The sequence below is a fragment of the Symphalangus syndactylus genome, chromosome 5, assembly GCF_028878055.3.
Source record: "Symphalangus syndactylus isolate Jambi chromosome 5, NHGRI_mSymSyn1-v2.1_pri, whole genome shotgun sequence".
Lineage (NCBI taxonomy): Eukaryota > Metazoa > Chordata > Mammalia > Primates > Hylobatidae > Symphalangus > Symphalangus syndactylus.
This window is the reverse complement of record NC_072427.2, coordinates 68,378,237-68,400,351: the sequence shown is the minus strand read 5'-3', so window position 1 is coordinate 68,400,351 and position 22,115 is coordinate 68,378,237. Positions and strand designations below refer to the sequence as shown.

The 22,115-nt window shown below is 35.9% G+C and overlaps 1 protein-coding gene across 3 annotated transcripts in view; it reads right to left on the bottom strand.

The window, feature by feature from the left end:
* Positions 1-22,115, bottom strand: part of FGFR1OP2 (FGFR1 oncogene partner 2) — a 28,274-nt gene that overhangs the window by 3,075 nt on the left and 3,084 nt on the right. The window contains exons 1-6 of one of the 3 annotated variants that reach the window (XM_063639197.1): positions 9,835-9,992; positions 9,252-9,400; positions 6,899-7,016; positions 5,811-5,953; positions 2,941-3,054; positions 103-216 (exon numbers count right to left, since the gene is read on the bottom strand). In XM_063639197.1, coding sequence (XP_063495267.1) covers positions 103-216; positions 2,941-3,054; positions 5,811-5,953; positions 6,899-7,016; positions 9,252-9,386 — 624 coding nt within the window. In that variant the 5' untranslated portion in view covers positions 9,387-9,400; positions 9,835-9,992. Of the gene's footprint in view, positions 1-102; positions 217-2,940; positions 3,055-5,810; positions 5,954-6,898; positions 7,017-9,251; positions 9,401-9,834; positions 9,993-22,115 lie in introns of those variants that run through there. The other 2 variants (XM_055280313.2, XM_055280314.2) reach the window with 2 other exon arrangements.

Genomic DNA, 22,115 nt, shown 5'->3' with positions numbered 1-22,115 from the left:
AGTACCCAAGAAAAGTAAATATCTATTTAAAAATGGGATATATTTTCTGGCATAAATCTTTGTATGGACAGTTTTCATCTACATTTGCAATGTAAAACTTACTTCAAGTTGAAATATTCGTTCTTGTTCCTTGCAACCCTGTTGCTCGTCAATTTCAATGGCTTTCCTCATTACTGCTGCCATTTCAGTTATCTGGTCAACATGTGCTTGCAGTTCCTGAAAAAGAGGGATGGGAGTTGGAAATCAGCAAAATACTTTTTTATTTTTGGATCCTCTCCTTTTTATAAAATCTGCAGTACCACTTAACATGAATATTCTTACACTGTCACTTAATATGAATAAAACAAATATTAACAATGAAGTTGGTTGACCACAGATGTGCTTTTGAAATCAGAATTGTTAGGACTAGAATTAAGAATAAGCAGCACAATATGACTAAACCTAGCAGCAAGAAAAATACTCATATTTTACATTCCTCTCACAATGATCAGCAACTTTTTCTTTTTTTTTGCACTTACATACACTGTTGTTCAAAGTAACGGGAATGATAAAAATTGCCGACGCATTCAATCTCTTTTCCTCTCTGAAGTTTTCAATGATTTAGAAATCTTTTCTGTATTGTTCAGGCCTATAAAGTTATCTCAATCCAATCTGTAACCTTTTCTAGGTCATAATCCTCTTTAAGAACAGGAACTGCATCTTTACATCCACCTACTATTTAGTGTATGGTACATGATAAACACCGAATAAAATGAGCACAATTCTGCTTTTCAGTATTAAAATATTAAATGGCCTTCTTTGCTAACTGTTGAAAATATAGTATCAGTATAATACAGACATCCACATTTGTTAGGCGCAGCACGTAGCATAAATTCTTCCAATCTCATTTTCTTATTTTGCACACCTATGATGTGCCAGTACTATGCTAAACAACAGGAATACAAAGACTGTTAAGACATGTTCCCTGATCTGAAGAAGCTTACAGTCTAGTGAAAGAGACAGACAAAAAAAAGGTTTAAAATCAACAGAAACTTGAGAATAATCATTTTCTCAATGAACAGCTTCTATAGACCATTATTCACGGCAGTTGAGAGATATTTTATCATATTAAGCCTAAGACTTAAATATAAAAGTGAGTAACTCCCCAAATAAACATTGTCTCTTCAGTAGTTGTATATATATATTTGTAAAAAGGATTTAACAGTACTCCAAGAAACCCACGGAACTAGTAAGCTGGAAGAAATGACAAAGTAGTATCTTTGGCAAACCACATTTAATAACCTCTTAACCAACAAAAATGTAGGTCCTTTTAATGGGGAAACCGATACACTGCTAGTATTCAGCAAGAAGGTACTCTAAAAGGCTAATCTGTGCTGTCCAAAACAATGTTATTTAAACTTAATTAAAATCAATACATTTTTAAAAATTAACAATTCAGTCCCTCAAATGCATTAGTGACACTGCAAGTGCTCAACAGCCACATGTGGCTACTGGCTTCCACACTGGACAGCACAGATAAAAAAACATTCCAATCATTTCAGAAAGTTCTACTGGATAGTTTTGAATTAGATTATGGTAGGAAGAATGATATTAAGACAAATATCTGTCATATTCTGCAAGTTAACCATTAAAATTCCTCCCATTGTCAAGGAAGCATAATACGTAAAAGCAGGTAAGTACAGATCATTGCAGCAGCAAAGTGAGTAAGGGTAATGAGTAAAACTTTGAATACCAACAGCATCCTCAATTTATGATTTGGTCAGTCCTATGGCACTGACCTAAGTTAAAAAACTACACAGAAAGCACGTATTTCTTTTTTTTTGAGACAGAGTCTTGCTCTTGTTGGCCAGGCCGGAGTGCAATGGCACAACCTCGGCTCACTGCAACCTCCCACTCCCAGGTCCAAACAATTCTCTTGCTTCAGCCTCCCGAGCAGCTGGGATTACAGGCACCCGCTATCACGCCTGGCTAACTTTTTGTATTTTTAGTAGAGATGGGGTTTCACCATGTTGGCCAGGCTGGTCTCCAATTCCTGATGTCAGGTGATCCACCCACCTCAGCCTCCCAATTACAGGCATCAGCTACCACGCCTGGCTGAAGCAAGTATTTCTTTGCCTTTAAAATAGAAGGAAAAAAACTACTGATTTTTTCAGTACTGAGTCTAACAAAGCTCATCATGAGAAAAAACCCAATACTTCAAATAGGACAGCACTTTTATAAAAGGCCAGGGTAATGGTTCACTTATTTAACTATAAAATCTTCAGAGAAGTATCACAGATTTTTTAACAAGCACAAGAGGCAAGATCTGTGCTTTCAAAACTGTCTGGAAGACAAGAAGTGTCACCAACATAACCCTTGAACTGTCTTGAAATGTCTTTCATTTCTAACTCCCTGTCTAGGTTTATTCCTCCTTTATTCAGTAAAGACCTGCCACAAGTGAGTTAAAAAAAAAGTTAAGACACAATGGAGAGAGCACTACTATACTTAGTCCTAACATCTAAACAAAGGCATTTTAATTTCATTTGCAAAATCAAAGGACTACAAACTATCCACAATCTGAATTAAAACATTTAATACTTTGACCAAAATTTTTATGAAATCAGGTTAAAATTAATGCCAAGAAAATATCTTAGATGTCCAGAAAGGAAATGATTGTTTTACAGCAACAACTAACAAGAGCAAATAAATAAAGCGTTGGACTGAATAACCTATAAAACCTGCAAATATCTAACAGGCTGTACGTAATATAATACACAGAAAATTAATGAGAAATTTAAAGTTTCTACACTGAAAAGCATGGCTATTAAAGACACAACATTCTTTTAATACATTTCATTTATTTGCTGATCTAATCTGGGAGGGAAATTCAATGTAAAAGAACTTTTAAAATGGACCCCCCTTCCATCCACACCCCAAAAGTTGACTGTTTATTTAGTGTACATTCTGATTGGCTTCCAAGTGCCTTCTCTCCAGTCCATGTTGAGGTGCTTCAAGGATGTGTCGAGATGCATCAAGGAAGAATCCTTCGGACTTGTTACGATGTACCATGTCAATCTGTAGTATAGAGTCATTATAATGTTAATACGGATATCATCCGTAATTTAAAAACTGAATGAGTGTTAGTTCATGCGTGTTAGCCAACTGTTTGAAATGTTTGCTTTTTTAAGATTTCCAAAAAGGCATCTGTTCAAAAATAACATGAAAATTAGTATTTGGGTAAAAATGAGCTCTCAAACTTTCTACTGATTTTTTAAGTATGTGCTCAAAAACTTCTAGGTAAGGGCAAAGTTCTGTATTATAACAGTCTCAAAAGGATCTCTTACTCCAATCCAAAATGCTGTTATGTGTAACTCTGTTTCTTAGCTCTAAATGTGTTGTAAAATTACTTTTGTGTTTAGGCATATCAGAGCACTAATACCTAAACACACCCTAGAATACCATACTTTTTGTGCTTTTATTATACAAGTATCTCTGCCCACCCACTTCTGCTTGTTTACCTACCTGCCCATAATTAATTCAAGGCTGGACTGAGACAGACTTTCTTCCCTTCCTTGATACCTTTCCAGATTTTCCTTATGACATTTAATATTGCTCCCTCTAGCGTTCCAGTAACAATTCATCTCTCTACTTTGGGATTCATCACGCCCTACCTTATAGTAGATTGTTACGTTTGTGTCTGTACCTCCCACTATACTGCAAGCTTGTACATTCATCTTATTATTCCCCATAACTAACCCAATGCCAGTATTAATGTTTGTTTAATTAAGTCGAAGTGTCTCCTTTTTGGGAAAAATCAAAATCACAAACATTAATATGTATTAGTGAGAATTAATAACAAATAACTGAATAGTCATTTTATGGGAGGCAAGGATCATCTGAACTTAGATGAAGAATCCAATCTACATAATAAAAAAGGATGGCTTACAGCTATCTTAGGAAATGTTTAACCTTACTAATTAATAAACCAGCTCTGGTGAATAGTAAAATCTAATATATTTTAGAAAATATTTGCTTCTGTCATAGTTGCTACCAGATGGGACCTGCAAGCTGTAGTTATCTTATTCTAAGCACTTTTTTTGTAATGGTATTCTTCCCTTTAGATCTTTAACATTTTATTTTTAGGTTATAAAACATACAAACCTTTTAGAAATTCTCAAGATTACATTTATCTCACAAATAATATTAAGTCAACTCCTCTTAGTGCCTTTAAAAAAGTCTTAGTTACTATAATTATTATACCTTTAAATTTAAATGATTTTAGAATGGTCTCATTAACAATAGTTACATTTTGTATTCAAAAGATCACCACTTAAACATCCATGGATTGCCATTTGATTAGGAGATGAATAGCATAATTAGAAAACATTAAACACAAATTTTTAATTTATTATTTTACTGGTTGACACAAGAGGTACCTATCATTAGGTTTTCTAATATACAAAGGCATATAAAGAGCTATTTGATAGGTATTTAATTCAAATAGAATTAATTACTAATAAGTTAAAAACACCTACAAGCACCAAAATGGAAGAAGTATTTTAAAGAATCTAAAATGTGTTTCAATAATAGAGAAATATAAAAATATGTCCCTTCCTATTTCTGTTGTAACAAATGGGGAAAAGAAGGCTCATAATCACTATTTCTTAAATAATATTGGTAATAATAATAGTCAGCTCACAATTATCTAATACAGATAACAGCCTAGTTTCCATAATCTAGTTTAATATTTTTATTTCATATCAGCAACTAAAACTCAGTTTAAAATAAATATAAGTGAGAAAGGATTATTCTACTTGTCTTCATAGCAGTTGCCATAAAATATGGGGACATACCAAAGGGAATAGACACAGGGATGACAAAGGGATGAACAGCAGGTAAAACACTAATTTCTAACTACTCCAGCTTTGTTTCTAAAAAATGATGTCAATTGGTATATAATACTGGGGCAAGGGAGCAAAATTTTAATAAGTTGGTTCTCCTAAACCCCATGTTTTTTCCATTATAATAAACAAGATCATTTATAGTCTGGATGAATTAACCTTATTCAGAAAATAGTCTTAAGAAAAACAAATCTACATTAAACTGCTTTCAGATTTTAAAAAAGGTTTTCATTATTTTTTGTTTTTGCAAGAGAAGTCAATACACAAATTTATTAGAAAAAATATTTCTTAAAAAAATTTGTTTTTTAAAGAGACAGGGTCTCACTCGGTTGTCTAGATGGGAGTGCAATGGCATGATCGTAGCTCACTGTAACCTCAAACTCCTGAGCTGAAGTGGTCTATCCATCTCAGCCTCCTGAGAAGCTAGGACTGCAGGCATGTGCTACCACACCCGGCTAATTTTTTTACTTTTTGAAGAGATGGAGTCATGCTATGTTGCCCAGGCTGGTCTTGAACTTCTGGCCTCAAGCGATCCTCCTGCCTTGGCCTCCCAAAGTGCTGGGATTATAGGCGTAAGCCACCATGCCCAGCCTTTTAAGAAATATTTCTTAAAAGCATATAGCCCTACAAAAATAATGTTGAATAGAACAGACTTACCTTTATATCCAAAATAAAATTTATTTTTCAACGTACAAATTAAAGTTTCTAAGAAACAGTGAGAGTTATAAATCAAACAGAAAATGATATATAACAAGCAAGAAATGGAAAAATAAGAAAAAGGAGAAAATGTCAACTAAAAAGATGAAACATTCAACATCATGTTAAAATGCCATTACTAGATACCTGTGATTTTTTACAAAAAAAATCTGAACACAGGATAATCAATCGTCACTCTTTTCCATTTCAGGTCACATTTATAGAATGGATTACCTTGGAGTGCTGCTCTTTTAACTTCATTATTATACCCGGATCATCTTTTTTGCTAGCCATTAGCAATCTAAACATTTGTTCTCGATACTTGCTCATTATAAGTTCCAAGGCCGACTGATGTTCTTCCAGAGATGTACGCAATTCTATCAAGAATAATACTGTATTTTATTCCAACTTGAGTTAAAAGTACACAAAATATTCTCTTCCACTAAGCAACTTATGAACAGGACATTTTAAAAAGAAAACACAATGCATAAAAATCTAGCCATATAACAATAAGAGACACCAAATGAAGTCCCATATTAGTTTTTCAAATATTTTAAGCTTGTTTTTTGAGAATCATTGCAACAAAGATGTACTAAACAGCAATTAAATATCGGCCAAGGCTCTCTCTATATTAATACCAAAGGGCCACAGACCTCAAGAGTCTAGTAGAGAAAACAAGTATGTGGTAGGTGCAGAGTGGACTGTTAGTCAAATAGATTTAAGAGATGTCTGTGGGAAGAAATTGGTGGAAGCTTTGTAGAAGTACAGTGTGAGTTCCCTCAGTTGAGAAGTGAAAGAATGGACCTTCTAAGCAGGGAGGGATGAAAACAGATGATGTGTTTAGGAAGTGATTTGTGTTGGCAAGAGCAAAGAGTTCACGGTGAAGAAAGCTGTGGGAAGAAGATAAAAAAGAAAGCTGGGAATTGATTTTTAGGGTTCCTGTAAAAGGTAATAAGTATATAATGAAAGTTCTTAGGCAAAAGAATTACATGATCAGACTGATTTTTGAAATATCAATCGGATGGTTATGTTGAAGACAGATTGGAAGGGGGAAGAGAGACTGGAATCAGGGAGATCAGTTTGGACATTTCAGGCAAGAGACTGAGCATCTAATCTGAGGGCCAATGCAGTGGGACTGCAGAGAATGAAGCTGGGTTATTTCATAGCTAACAACAGCAGTGCTAACTGGATATTGAGGGTGAGAATCTAAGAGGATGTCAAGCAGGCAGACGTTCATATGTGGGACAGGATAAAGAGCAATAAATATGATTTAGGAATATAGACTAGAAATGGGATTAATGTCAAAAAGTAACGTATCTTGCCTTTGTTTTCTTGTTGCAATTCTCTGATTTGTCTGTTTTCTTGCTGGATTCCCATAACTAACGTGGACCGTGGCCGATGTCTCGCAACTTCATTAAGTTCTTGAATTTCTTCCTGATACTAATGGGGAAAAAAACGTGGGATGAAAATATCTGCAAATATATATATATCTGATACATAAATATGAATATATCTGAAATATACATACAAAAAATATCTGATAAGAGCTTAGTATCCAGAATATATAAAGAACTCTTACAACTCAACAATAAAATGAAAATAATCCCATTTTTAAAAGTGGCAAAGGATTTGAATAAACATTTATCTAAAGATATACAAATGGCCAATAAGCACATGAAAAGATGCTTAATTAACATAACTAGTCATTAGGAGAATGCAATTCAATATACCCCATGAGGATGATTATAATGAAAAAGACAGTAACAATTGTTGGAGAGGATGTGAAGAAACTGCAACCTTCCATACATTGTTGATGGAATGTAAAATGATGTAGCTCAGGGGTGTCCAATCTTTTGGCTTCCCTGGGCACATCAGAAGAATTGTCAGGCTGCACATAAAATACACTAACACTAATGATAGCTGATGAGCTTTTTTGTTTTAAAAAAAATCTCATAATGTTTTAAGAAAGTTTGTGAATTTGTGCTGGGCCGCATTCAAAACCATCCTGGGCCATATGCAGCCAGCAAGTCACAGGTTGGACAAGCTTGGCATAACTGCTTTGGGAAACAATGTGGCAGATCCTCAAAAAATTTTAACAGAGTTATTATATGACCCATCCATTCTACTTCTACATGTATACCCAAGAAAACTGAAAACATATGTCCACACAGAAACTTGTACACAAATATTCATAGCAGCATATATTCTTGCCAGCCAAAAAAGTAAAATAATCCAAATGCCTATCAGCTGATGAATGGATAAACACAATGTGCTGTATCCTTACAATGCAATATTATTTGGCAATAAACAGGAATGAAGTACTGATACATGCTACAACATAGATGAACCTTAAAAACATTACGTTAAGAAGCCAATCACAAAAAGACGCATATTTTGTCATTCCATTTATATGAAATATCCAGAATAGGCAAATTCAAAGAGATAGAAATATTAATGGTTGCCAGAGACTGTGGAAAGGGGAAACTAGAGAGAGACCACTGATGGATGTAAGGTTTTGTGGTGATGAAAACGTTCTGGAATCAGATAGCAGTTATACTGCATAACCTGCAAATGTGTACTAAAAGCCAATGAACTGTACCCTTCAAAAAAGTAAATTTTATGGTACGTGAATATCTTAATAGAACATGTACAAAAGAAATGCAGAAAGACTTTCCATTAAGAAAATGAGAATCTTATTTTAAAATTGCACTCATTTATTTTCAAGGCATTCTCATGAGACACTTAGTAATATATTCATTATAACACTCCTGGTTCTAAACTTCAGATGTCAAACTCCTTTTTTAACGACTCAATACCAGATATATGTTCACTGAAGTGCCTGAGTCTAACTGGACAGTTGGTTAGGGAGGCAGATATATCTGTTTAGGGCAACACAGTTGTAAAACCAAATAACTAAACTTGCTCCACTATTTCCAGTAGCTTTGTTAAAAATACTATCCCAGAATTGCTTCCTTTTACAAAATAGATGAGGAGAGTTGGCTGTGAATATACATTTTCCCCCTCTGATTTCCATCATAATGTCAGAGATTTTATAATTTTCTTAAATGACTTGAAAATTTTTATCAGAAGAAGGTTAAAATAGTGTGTAAACTCCGTGGCCCATGGGAATATTCTGTTATACAATAGTAAAAATAGCAAGAAGAAAGCCCTTATGTATTCTTTAATTGGTAGCATTGAATGAAAAATAAGGTAGCAAGTATGGGTACGATAACTGCACAGAGTGCAAATCACATATTACCTTGCATCATTTTCAAAAGCTATTTTGTTGTTAAACAGCATCACCTAAGTACTTTTATAAAGAAAAATATGAACATTTCTACATTATACAAGACAGAACAAAATGTGTACCAACATTAGTAAAAGGTATTACCTGGTCTTTGTCAAATGTTTCTAGACCTAACAAATTCATTTATTTTCTAAACTCAAATGTGCAACCCTGTCAGCAAAATAAGTGATCAAATCTAGGGTTTAGAAATATATGTCTAGGTATGTCACCTGAACACGACAAAATTAAAGTAAACCTGAAACACACAAGTCAAACTACTTTAAAATTTTAAAGAATGTTGAAAAAAATTAGATACTAATTAGCCAGCAACACATAAATGTCAATGACTGCTTCTGATAAATGGAATGAACAAGAAAGAAAAATCAAACCTGTTTCATGGCTTCTACTCGCTTGTTGAGAGCTGTGGTTTGCTCAATCAGAGATTCCGCTGCATCGTCATGATCTCTTAATCTTTCAACAAGAGCTTTAGCGTCAGCAAGCGCCTTCTCAATTGTGCAACTCATTTCTAAAGATAGATCTATAATTAAAATTAAAATCAAGACTCAAAGTCAACATATCTCTTTATTTTAGTTTCATGTCAACACAGATATGCTTCTTAAGCCACGTTTGTTACAGTATTGTTCACTGTCCAGGGAGGAAAAAACACCTAAGAACACTGTGGTTTTGCTTCTGGTAGGATACTACAAACTTGAAAGTAAATTTATACTATTACAAAAAAATTAGAACACAGTTAAAAGATTTGCAGACAGAACTAGAATGTATTTAAAAAATTCAATTTACAATGGGGAAAAAAGTACATGTCCAATAAATATAATGTCATATAGAAATTTGCCCTTTATGAGGGCATTCCCTATCTTGTCACTTTTGAGGAAGATGATTTGGTTTACTGGTTAGTATTATTCCGGGGTCAATGACTGTCAGAAAACTTTGACTGTAAGAATGCTTCCTAACCTCTGCTTGGTCAGGGGACTTGAGACACTGTTCACAAACACTGTGAACCAGCCAAAGTGGCCTCAATGTGTCATGCTACATCAAAGTCTCAACCTCCTCTTGGAAGAACTTCTGCTTCTTACATAAAGTTGCATTATAATTCTAACTCTTGCATCTTCCTTAAAGTGCAAAAAAATTTTTGACTTAGGACAAAACTGGTAATTACAGGAAACTTCCGATATGCTAGAATCAGTAAGTAATATGTTTAAGAGTAGCTGAAAGAAATATGAGACAAAACATGAAACAGTCAATTGTCAGCTTCTTCAACTGGTATGTAGAAACCTCAAACAAAATTTTAATAATTTTAAACAGTCTCTTTCCAAAACTTTAAGTTTCTCCTGAAACTTACCATCCTTCATCTTTGAAATCTTTTATCTTTTTTTTTTTTTTTGAGAGAGAGTCTCGCTCTGTCACCCAGGTTGGAGTGCAGTGGTGTGATCTCGGCTCACTGCAAGCTCCGCCTCCCAGGTTCACGCCATTTTCCTGCCCCAGCCTCCCGAGTAGCTGGGACTACAGGCACCCGCCACCACGCCCGGCTAATTTTTTTGTATTTTTAGTAGAGACGGGGTTTCACCGTGTTAGCCAGGATGGTCTCGATCTCCTGACCTCATGATCCACCCGCCCTGGCCTCCCAAAGCGCTGGAATTACAGGTGTGAGCTACCGCGCCCGGGTGAAATCTTTTATCTTTCTACTAAGTTTTACCTAACTTTCAATATAAGCCATCCTTTCTTCAGGGTTTTCTCAAAAAATAAAATCACACTAAATTACCAGGCCAGAAGCCACATCTACAGAAGATAAATTAAAACTTTGGTGTAGATCCAAGTGAAGGGTTATAAACAAAGATTTTCATCAACTTTAGTAAAACAGCAATTTGCCACAGAATTCAGGACTTTGTTATATATCACTGCCCTGGACTACAGATCTGTACCAACTAGTTCAATTAATGATTATCCCCTCCAATACAAAAAAAAAAAAAGCAACAAGTAGCAAAGAGAAGATTTAAATAACTCAACAGTATAAAATATTTCATAAAACATGTCAGGCAATTTCAGAAGACTTTCTCCTGTTATTTAAATCGCCAATTTAGAAAATGTCCAATATATGACCAGACATTTCCAGAGAGCCTTAAGAAGTAAACAAGCTGGAAATTAATATAACTTCTGGCTCTCTAGAGAAAACAACCACAAGATTTGTCTTGTAAGATTCAGGAGGTTTAGATAAGGATACTTGAAAATATGACAAGTAAAAGGGCCATTAAAGGAACCAATACTGTCTGATACTGGCTAATATGCAAAAGGACAACTACCCAAAATCTATCCAAAGAAGCTGTTCTGAGAGAGGCATTAGCACCCAACAATACCCTGTACTTCCTCTAAATTTCCAAAGGGAATTATCTAAAATTGTAGACAGACAACTTTCTTATTCGTTAAGAAAGTTAACATAAATGGGTTAAATGGACATCACTGTAACTCCCATTAATCCCATTACTATAGAACATCGGATCCTTCTGAGTAAACTTTTAAAGCTGTCTGTAAAGCAAAATTTAAAAAGGACAGGCGCTGACTTGTACTAAGAAAAATGAAATAACCAAAAAAATTGGTTTTATAGTAAAAATAAGTTTGTAACAGATGGTGAAAGTAATAAAAGACAAATTTGAAATTCTATAACAAATTGTAAAAGATTTGAGAGAAAGTAAAGTTTATCTTGGTTTAATAGAACTCAAGTAATAGAACTCTCTAACAGTCCTAATCTGTAAATGATATTGCTGGGACTACTATAAGAAGAACTCTTCTTTATACACTAAAACATAACATCTACAAATGCAATAGATAGGATCTGTTTCCAAATAAAATGCAATAAGGTCCTATCTATGATCAGATAGCTAAATAGCCCTCATTCTAGACAGTCTTCCTGCATAATCATAAATCTTTTTGAGTACAAAAAATAGTACCCTGTGTCCTGGGAGTATTAACAACACAACATCAAAACCCCACGCCTATTATATTGTATACCTTGGGCTGGGCGCAGTGGCTCATACCTGTAATCCCAGCACTTTGGGAGGTCGAGGAGGGCAGATCACTTGAAGTCAGGAGTTCGAGACCAGCCTGCCCAACATGGTGAAACACCGTCTCTATTAAAAATACAAAAATTAGCTGGGTATGGTGGCACACGCCTGTAATCCCAGCTACTCAGGAGGCTGAGGCAAGAGAATTGCTTGAACTTGGGAGGCAGAGGTTGTAATGAGCCAAAATTGCGCCAATGCACTACAGCCTGGGCAACAGAGACTCTGTCTCAATAACTAACTAACTAAATCAATACAAAAATTAGCCAGGCTTGGTGGGGGCAGGGGGGTGCCTGTAATCCCAGCTATTTGGGAGGCTGAGGCAGGAGAATCACTTAAACCTGGTAGGCGGAGGTTGCAGTGAGCCATAGTACCACTGCACTCCAGCCTGGGCCTCAGAGTGAGGCTCCGTCTCAAAAAAAAAAAAAAAAAAAAAAAAAAAAGAAAGAAGTCGTATACCTTAATTCAGCAGCTAAGGTTTAGCTTCCCTGCCTCAGAGCAATTATAAACCTCAACTGAATTAATCAAAGCATCTTCAGAGGTTATTCTAGGTCTTTAAACCTCATATTACCATGCATAGTAAATCCCTACTGCTAAAGGAAACCATCCAAAATTTCTATCATTTGAGTAGTTATGAAATACTGCTACTCTCTCTTTTTCATATTACCATCTACTGGTTTAACAGTATTAATCCAGCAACCTTTACCTACTGCAAGGAAAATCTCATGATGGTGATTCCATAACTCAAGAATTATTCAAGTCCAAAACAAAACTTTTGAATTTTCTAGTACCAAATCCTGACTTTACTGTTTGTTAATGGGTTTTATCTTAAAAACAAAAATCAGCAGTATCAGGCTTGATATGCATCAGGTACATCAGTCACTGTGATAAAATTCAATTTCTTACCAGAAGCCAGACTGATCAAATGACTTAACTGTGGTCCACTAAGATGGAGCAACTTACTGAAAGTAAATATATACAATAGGTGATACGCTTTTAGAATAACCTACTTCTCTGAAATGCTGCAAAGAAAAGAGGTTCCTCAGATATCCTTTAAAAAACAATGAATACATTAACTACTTGATGGCTTGATGGTAGCTGTCTAATATAACTGCTATCATAAAGGTAGAAACAATATTGTAGATACCATAGAAATACCTTAGTTCATTACTGTAAGTGGGATGCTTTGACTAAATGTCCTTATGCAAAGGCCTTATATGAAACTGTAAAATAAACCCATCAAGAAGTTAAAAGACTCCATGACAAATACACAAAATTTGGCCTGTCAAATTTCAAAAGAACGATTATGACCATCAAGTTGTAAGACCCATGAGGATAAAAACTGACACAATCAGAATGGCTACTTGATAGTACCACATAACACCTCAAACAGGGCCGGGTGCGGTGGCTCACTCCTGTAATCCCAGCACTTTGGGAGGCTGAGGCAGGTGGATCATCTGAGGTCAGGAGTTCGCCAGCCTGACCAATATGATGAAACCTCATCTCTACTAAAAATACAAAAATTAGCTGGATGTGGTGGCATGCACCTGTAATCCCACCTACTCAGGAAGCTGAGACAGGAGAATCACTTGAACCCGGGAGGCGGAGGTTGCAGTGAGCCGAGATCGTGTCATTGCACTCCAGCCTGGGCAACAAGAGCAAAACTCCGTCTCAAACAAAACAAAACCTCAAACAGATACTACTCCATGAAACATTTCATTTAAGTAGAAAAAAATGGCCACAATATTAAACACGGATGGGAAAACTTACCTTGGATAGCATAGGATACTGGTTAATTCATGCTTCATTTGTAAATAAATTAATCTGGAAAAAACTGTAGGCCCGGTGTGGTGGCGCACGCCTGTAATCCCAGCACTTTGGGAGGCTGAGGTAGGTGGATCACCTGAGGTCAGGAGTTTGCGACCAGCCTAACATGATGAAACCCCATCTCTACTAAATACAAAAAAATTAGCAGGGCGTGGTGGTGCAAGCCTGTAATCCGAGCTACTTGGGAGGCCAAGACAGGAGAATCGCTTGTACCTGGGAGGTGGAGGTTGCAGTGAGCTGAGATCATGCCATTGCACTCCAGCCTGGGCAACAAAAGCGAAACGCTGTCTCAAAATAAAAAAAAGAAGAACTGTAATGGTGAATCAAGGACTAAAACCATTCCTAAACAATTTTCTGAGCATCTCTAAGACGATTTTATGGAGTTGCCTCTATGGTTTAGAAATATTTATTTTTTTTAAGTTTAGTTATTTTTAGAGATGAGGTCTTGCCATCACCCAAGCTGTAACTCCTGGACTCCAAAGACCCTCCACTTCAGTCTCCTGAGTAGCTGAGACTATAGGTGCATGCCACCATGCCGGGCAATATTCTTAAATATTCTAGTACGTTTATGTTACGAATACCTTAGAAGAGTCCCCATTGAAAAGACACAATATTCACAATGACTAAAATACTATAGTTTGTGTATTCTCCCAAGGGCATTCTAACTTGTCATCCAATAATATAAAAACATATTTAACTGCAATAGTTGAAACTTATACATTTCAATGATGTAACACTTTGCTTCTAAGAAACCTTGTCTTCATCATTCCCAGTCCTCAGGAAACCCCATGCAGGAGTTTCCAACAAGATCTAAGTCCAGACACATTGTAATCACATTTCCGAAAACTAAAGAGAAAGAAAAAATCTTGAAAGCAGCCAGACAAAAATGACATATTACTCAGAACAATTTGAATGACTGTAGGCTTCCCATCAGAAATGAAGGCCAGTAAAAAGCAGAACAACACTTTCAAAATGTTGAAAGAACAGACCTATCAACCCAAAATTCTATATCCAGCAAAAATGTTTCATATATGAAGATGAAATAAAAGTCATTCTCAGCTGAAGAGAAAGAAGAACTTATTTCCAGTAGATTTATTATAAAGAATACTCTTCAGTTAGAAGCAAAGTGTTATCAGAAGGAAACTTAGAACATCAGGAACAAAGGAAGACCAACAGAAATTGTAAATATCTGGGTAAATATTTTCCTCTTAGTTCTTTTAAATGTCTAATGTTTAAAAACAAGAATTATAATATTTATCTAATGAGATTTTTAATTTATGCAGGCAAATATATAACTACAAGAAAAAGAGAGGAGGCTAAAAAGGCATATATAGTGATCAGATTTCTACATTTCACTTGAAGTTGTAAAAATATCAATTTTAAGCAGATTTAAAAATTTACATATATTGTAATTCCTAAGAAATCCCTAAAATAACTGTACAGAGATAATAGTCAAAACTACAATAGATTAATTGAAATGAATTAAAAAGTGTTCAATAACCCAAAAGACAGAGAAAAGGCAAAACAGAGGAATATCAAAGGAACAAAAAGAAAACAAATGATAAGATGGCAGAACTAAATCCAAACATGTTAATAATTTCACTAAATATAAATGTCCTCGACATTTATATTTAGACAAGATTAAGATAGATGATCAGAATTTTAAAAGAGGACCCAACTATGCATTGTTTATATAAAATTCACTTTAAATATGATATGGGTAGGTTAAAAGTAAAAGGACAGGCTGGGCATAGTGGCTCACGCCTGTAATCCCAGCACTTTGAGAGGCCGAAATCGGAGGATTGCTTGAGCCCAGGAATTCAAGACCAGCCTGGGCAACATGGCAAAACCCTGTCTCTACAAAAAATTTAAAAATTAGCTGGGTGTGGTGGCACATGCCTGTAGTCCCAGCTACTTGGAACGGTGAGGGTGCAGTCAACCCTGGCTGTGCCACTGCACTCCTGCCTGGCTGACAGAGTGTGACCCTGTCTCCAAAAAAAAAGATGGAAAAGAGGATATACTATATACTATACAAATATTAGTCAAAAGAAAACCACAGGGCTAATAAGGACATGAAAACATGCTCAACATAACTAGCCATCACTGAAATGCAATTCAAAACCACAACGAGATATACCTACTAGGACGGCTATAACAGAAAAGATAGTAAGTGTTGGCTAGGATATAAAGAATGTGAAATGGTATAGCCACTCTGGAAAAGTCTGACAGTTCCTCAAAAGGTTAAACATGTGATCGAACAATTCCATTCCTAGGTACATACCAGGAAAATGAAAGTATGTCAATGCAAAAAATTGTGCATGAATGTTCACAGCAATATTACTCAACTGATAAATGAATAAATATGACGTGTTCATACAGTGGAATATCTCGCAAAAAAAAAAAAAAAGTAGGGGGGAATAATGTCCTGAAACAGGCTACAACATGGATGAAAACTGAAAAAATTATGCTCAGTGAAAGAAGTCAGTCACAAAGACAATGTATCACGCCATTTATATAGTGTCCAGAAGAGGCAAATCCACAGAGGCTGAAAGTAGATTAGTGGATGTCTAGGACTGAGGGATTAGGAAAAGGAAGGAGGAATGGGAAGTGACTGTTAATGAACATACGGTTTCTTTTTGCGGGGGAAAAATTGTTCTAAAATCAATTTTGGTGATGGTTACACAACTCTGAATATACTGAAAACCCTAAAAGTGTACAGTTTAAATAGGTGAATAGTATGGTATGTGAATTACATATCTCAATAAAGGTGTTATATTTAAGAAAAGAGCTAGAGTGGCTATATAATATCAGACAAGGCCAGGCGCAGTGGCCCACGCCCATATAATCCCAGCACTTTGGGTGGCTGAGGCTGGTGGATCATGAAGCCAGGGGTTCCAGAACAGCCTGGGAAACATGGCAAAACCCCATCTCTACTAAAAATACAAAAAATTAACTGGGCGTGGTGGCACACACCTGCAGTCCCAGCTAGCTGGGAGGTGGAGGTAGGAGGATCACCTAAGCCCAGGAGGTTGAGGCTGCAGTGAACCACGATCACGCCACTACACTCTAGCCTGGGCAACAAAGTGAGACGTGCCTCAAAAAATAAATAAATACCAGACAAAGTAAACTTCAGAGAAAAGAAAATTATCGGCCGGGTGCGGTGGCTCACGCCTGTAATCCCAGCACTTTGGGAGGCTGAGGCAGGCGGATCACCTGAGGTCAGGAGTTCGAGACCAGCCTCAACATGGGGAAACCCTGTCTCTACTAAAAATACAAAATTAGTCGGGCATAGTGGTGCATGCCTGTAATCTCAGCTACTCAGGAGGCTGAGGCAGAATTGCTTGAACCTGGGAGGCAGAGGTTGCGGTGAGCCGAGATCGAGCCATTGTACTCCAGCCTGGGCAACAAGAGCGAAACTCCGTCTCCAAAAAAAAAAGAAAAGAAAATTACCAGGGACGGAGGAACATTACATGATAAAAAGCCCCAATTCACCAAGAAGACATACGCATCCTAAATGCATATACAACTATAATTAAAGAGCTTCAAAATACAAAAGCACTAACTCAAACAACTGAAGGGATATATACGCATATCCACCCTTACTGCTGAAAAATTAAACATTCCTTTCTCAGTAACTGGCAGACCTCATACACAAAAATCAGCAAGAATATAAACAAAACGAACAGCATCTACTAACTGGCTTGAATTGATATTTATGAAATGCTACAACCAACAACAGCAGAGTACACATTCTTTTTAAGTGCTCAAGACATTCATGAGGATAGATCACATCCTGGATCACAAAACAAACCTTAACAAATTTAAAAGAACTGTAATCATACAAATTATGCTTTTTTTTTTTGAGACGGAGTTTCACTCTTGTTGCCCAGGCTGGAGTGCAATGGCACATTCTCGGCTCACTGCAACCTCTGCCTCCTGGGTTCAAGTGGTTCTCCTGCCTCAGCCTTCTGAGTAGCTGGGATTACAGGTTCATGCCACCATGTCCGGCTACTTTTTGTATTTTTAGTACAGATGCGGTTTCACCACGTTGGCCAGGCTGGTTCCGAATGCCCGACCTCAGGTGATCTGCCCGCCTCAGCCTCCCAAAGTGCTGGGATTACAGGCGTGAGCCACCGCGCCCAGCCAGTACAAATTATGCTCTCTGATTATAATGAAATTAAACTAAAGTAAGTAATTAAGAGATAACAAGAAAATCTCCAAACATCTGGAAGTTAAACAATGTACTTCTATATAATAAGTCAAAAAGGAAGTTTCTGGAAATTAGAAGATAATTTGGTCTAAATAAACATGAAAATACAAAATATCAAAAATTTTAGCATGTATGTAAAACTCTACTTTGAAGCAAATTTATAGCATTACATGTTTATATTAGAAAATTAGAAAGATCTCAAATAAATTATGTAAGCCTCAATCTTTAGGAACTTGGAGGAGAAGAGCAAAATAAACCTAAAGTAAACAGAAGGAAATAATAAAGAGTAGAAATCAATGAAATTGAAAACAAGAAAGCAACAGAGAAAACCCAATGAAATCAAAAGCCAGTTCTTTGAAAAAAATAAAAATTGAAAAACCTCCTGCAAAATTAACCAAGAAAAAAAGTCAGCAGACATAAATTACTCATGGAAAGAAGGGATATCAGGAAAGATGAGATATCACTACAGACCTCTAATTCATTAAAAGGATAAGTGAATACAATAATAAATTCCATACACATGAATTGGATAATTTAAATGAAATGGACTAATTCCTCAAAAAACACAAACTACATAAAGTCACACAAGATGAAACAGACAACTATGAATAGTCCTATTATAACTATTTTAAGAAACTGAATTTGTAATTAGAAATCTTCTGCAAAAAATCTCCAGACCTGGATGGCTTCAGGGACAAATTCTATCACACATTTAAAGAAGAAATAACACCAATTATTATACAATCTCTTAAAAAAGAATAGAAGAAAAGGAAATACTTGTAATTTTAATCTCATAAAATGATGTCAGTATTACTGATACCAAAACTAAAGAGAATACAAGAAAACCACAGACTAATATCCTTCATTAACATAAATAAAAAATTCTTAAGGAAATATTAGTAACTCAAATTCAGCAACTCATAATGACAGTAATATACCCTGACTAATGGGAGTTTATCCCAGATTCAAGGCTGCCTCCAATGTAATCCACTGAAGAAGAAAATCACACATACCAATTGGCATATTATTAAAAAATTCAGCATACTTTCATAATAAAAGTTTTCTGCAAGCTAGGACTAGAAGAGAATTTTTTTAAACTGAGAAAGGGCATTTTCAGAAAACTTACAGCAAACATCATACTTCATAATGAATGACTGACTGCTTTCCCAATAAAATCAGGAACAAGGGAAGGATGTCTGCAGTCACCAGTCCTGTTCAATACATTAGTGCAGTAAGGCTAGGAAGGGGGGAAAAAGCATACAGGTTGGAAAAGAAGAAATAAAATGGCCCCTTTTCACAGCCAACATTGTTGTCTATGTAGAAAACTCCAAAGAATCCAAAAAAGAACTCCTAAAACGACTACATGATTTTAGCCATGTCACAGGATACAAGCACAAGAATCAACTGTTTTTCTATATACTGGCAACAAACAAATAGAAACCAAAACTTTTTTTTTTTTAAAAAACACACACTTACAATAGCAAAAAACAAACAAACAAAAAAAACCCCTGAGATTCCTGGGCATAAATTAAAACATATGCGAAATTTGTTTGCTGATAACTGCAAAATGCTAATGAAAGAAACTAAAGAGGATCCAAATGGAGAAACATACTGTGTTCATGGACTGGAAGACTCAACATAGTAGGGAAGTTTTCTTTTTCTTTTTTTGAGACAGAGTCTTAGTCTGTCGCCCAGGCTGCTGGAGTGCAGTGGTGCAATCTCGGCTCACTGGAACCTCTGCCTCCCGGGTTCAAGCGATTCTCTTGCCTCAGCCTCCAGAGTAGCTGAGATTACAGGCATGCGCCACCACGCCCAGCTAATTTTTGTATTTTTAGTAGAGACGGGGTTTCGTCATGTTGGCCAGGATGGACTCAAACTCCTGACCTCAAGTGATCCTCCTGCCTTGACTTCCCAAAGTGCTGGGATTACAGGCGTGAGCCACCGCACCCAGCCGAAATGTCAAGTTTTCTGTAACTGTTGTACAAACAGTGCAATTTCCAATCAAAGTCCCAGCAAGATTTTTTAGAGAAATTGACAAGCTAATTCTAAAATTTCTATGGAAATGCAAAGAAACTAGATAACAACAAAACAACTATGAAAACAAAAAAAGTTGAAGAAACTATTTGTTTTCAGTTTTTTTCACACTACCAAAGTTTAAGACTTACTATAAAGCTACTTCAATCAAGGTGGCATAGAGCTGATAGAGACAGAAAAGGTTTAGAGACAGGGCCATACAAAAATGGCCAATGGATTTTTGAAAAAGGTGCAAAGGCAAGTCAAAGGAGAAAGGTTGGCTTTTTTCAACAAATGGTGTTGGAAGAACTGGACATCTATATGCCAAAAGTTTAATCCCAACATAATTCTTACACTTAATACAAAAATTAACTCAAAATGGACCATAAGTCTAAATGTAAAATTAAAAACAATAACACTTTCAGGAAAAAAATAAGAGAAAATCTTTGTGACCTGGGGTTAGGCAAAGGTTTTTGTAAACATGATACTAAAAGCATGATTCATAAAAGAAAAATTTTATAAACTGGACCTCATCAAAATCATCAACTTTTGCTCTGGAAAGACACTGTTTAGAGAGTTTGAAAAGACAAGCTACAGGCTGGGAGAAAATATTTCAAATCACTTATCCAACAAAGGACGTCTATCTAGAATACATAAAAATCTCTCAAAACAATAAGAAAATAACCCAAATAAAAATGAATAAAAGACTTTACTAGTGAACCAAAAAGATATGGACAAATAAGAAACATGAAAAGATGTTCAACATCATTAGCCATTAGAGAAATGCAATTAGAACCATCATGAAACCTGTCCTCTTAAAATGACTATTTATCTATTGCTGCATCAATGCCACATTGCCTCAAATGTAACAGCTGTGAAATAAACTCTCCCTATCTAATATGTATAAGTCACTGTTTTCTTCTTTAAAATTGCTTCACCTATTTGCCTTCTCTCTAACCGAATTCTATCCAAATGGATCTCTAGAGTACCCTAGAGGAAAATCAAACTGTTACGTAATAATTTTAATTAATTCAAACTGTTGGTAGCTTTCTGAATCTGAGCAATAACTACCTTCTACTGTCATTTGGGCAAGAGGACAAGTGTTATTCCCATTTTACCAATGAGAAAATAGACCCAGGAATTCCAAATCTAAAAAGCTGAGTGGCTCACGCCTGTAATCCCAGCACTTTGGGAGGCCAAGGTGGGTGGATCAATTGGTCAGGAGATCGAGACCAGCCTGACAAACGTGGTGAAACCCCGTCTGTACTAAAAATGCAAAAATTAGCCGGGTGTGGTGGCGCACACCTGTAATCCCAGCTACTCCAGAGGCTGAGGCAGGAGAACTGCTTGAGCCCGGAAGGTGGAGGTTGCAGTGAGCCGAGATTGCACCATTGCACTCTAGCCTGGGCGACAGAGCAAGACTCCATCACAAACAAACAAACAAACAAACAAAGCCGAATGACAGCACCACAAAGCAAAGAAAGAGCCAAACTAGTACCAAAAATAGAACTTCTGATCACCAGTCTAGTGTCCTATTCCTAAGCCACACTGGATTCCCAGGGTCCTGTTTGCTTTTTACCTATATAGAAATCATCTCAATCTCATTAGGTGGAAAAAAAAAAAGTAAATTATCTGACCCTACCCCACAAATGGAACATCCAAGATATTTTTTAAAATTTTCAAGCCAGCCATATAAAAGAAATGGGAATGTATATGAAAACAAATTTTAAAGAATAAAAAAATTTCAAATATTTTCCAGACATAACAGCCTACCAACCACTTTAATTAGGTGTCACAGTTAATTACAAGATCAATGAATGTTTACTTACTGGCTTTTTAAAATTGTAATTAACATCCACTTTATGAAAAACACTCTCTCCTCTCCAGATTGCATAATGAAATACTACTATCAAAATCAACTATATTTAAAACTTGTTAACTATAAAAACCTACCTATTCAGGGAAAGGAATTATAAACAGCAGATAGCTCAAAGCATAATTTTTTTAGCATTTCAGAAACACAGCAACAACAGTTTCTAAGAATTTGCATGTTCATTTCCTGTATGTGAAACCACACAAAAGTTTAAAATATTTTATAATATGCACTTACTTTATCACCTTTTTTGAAG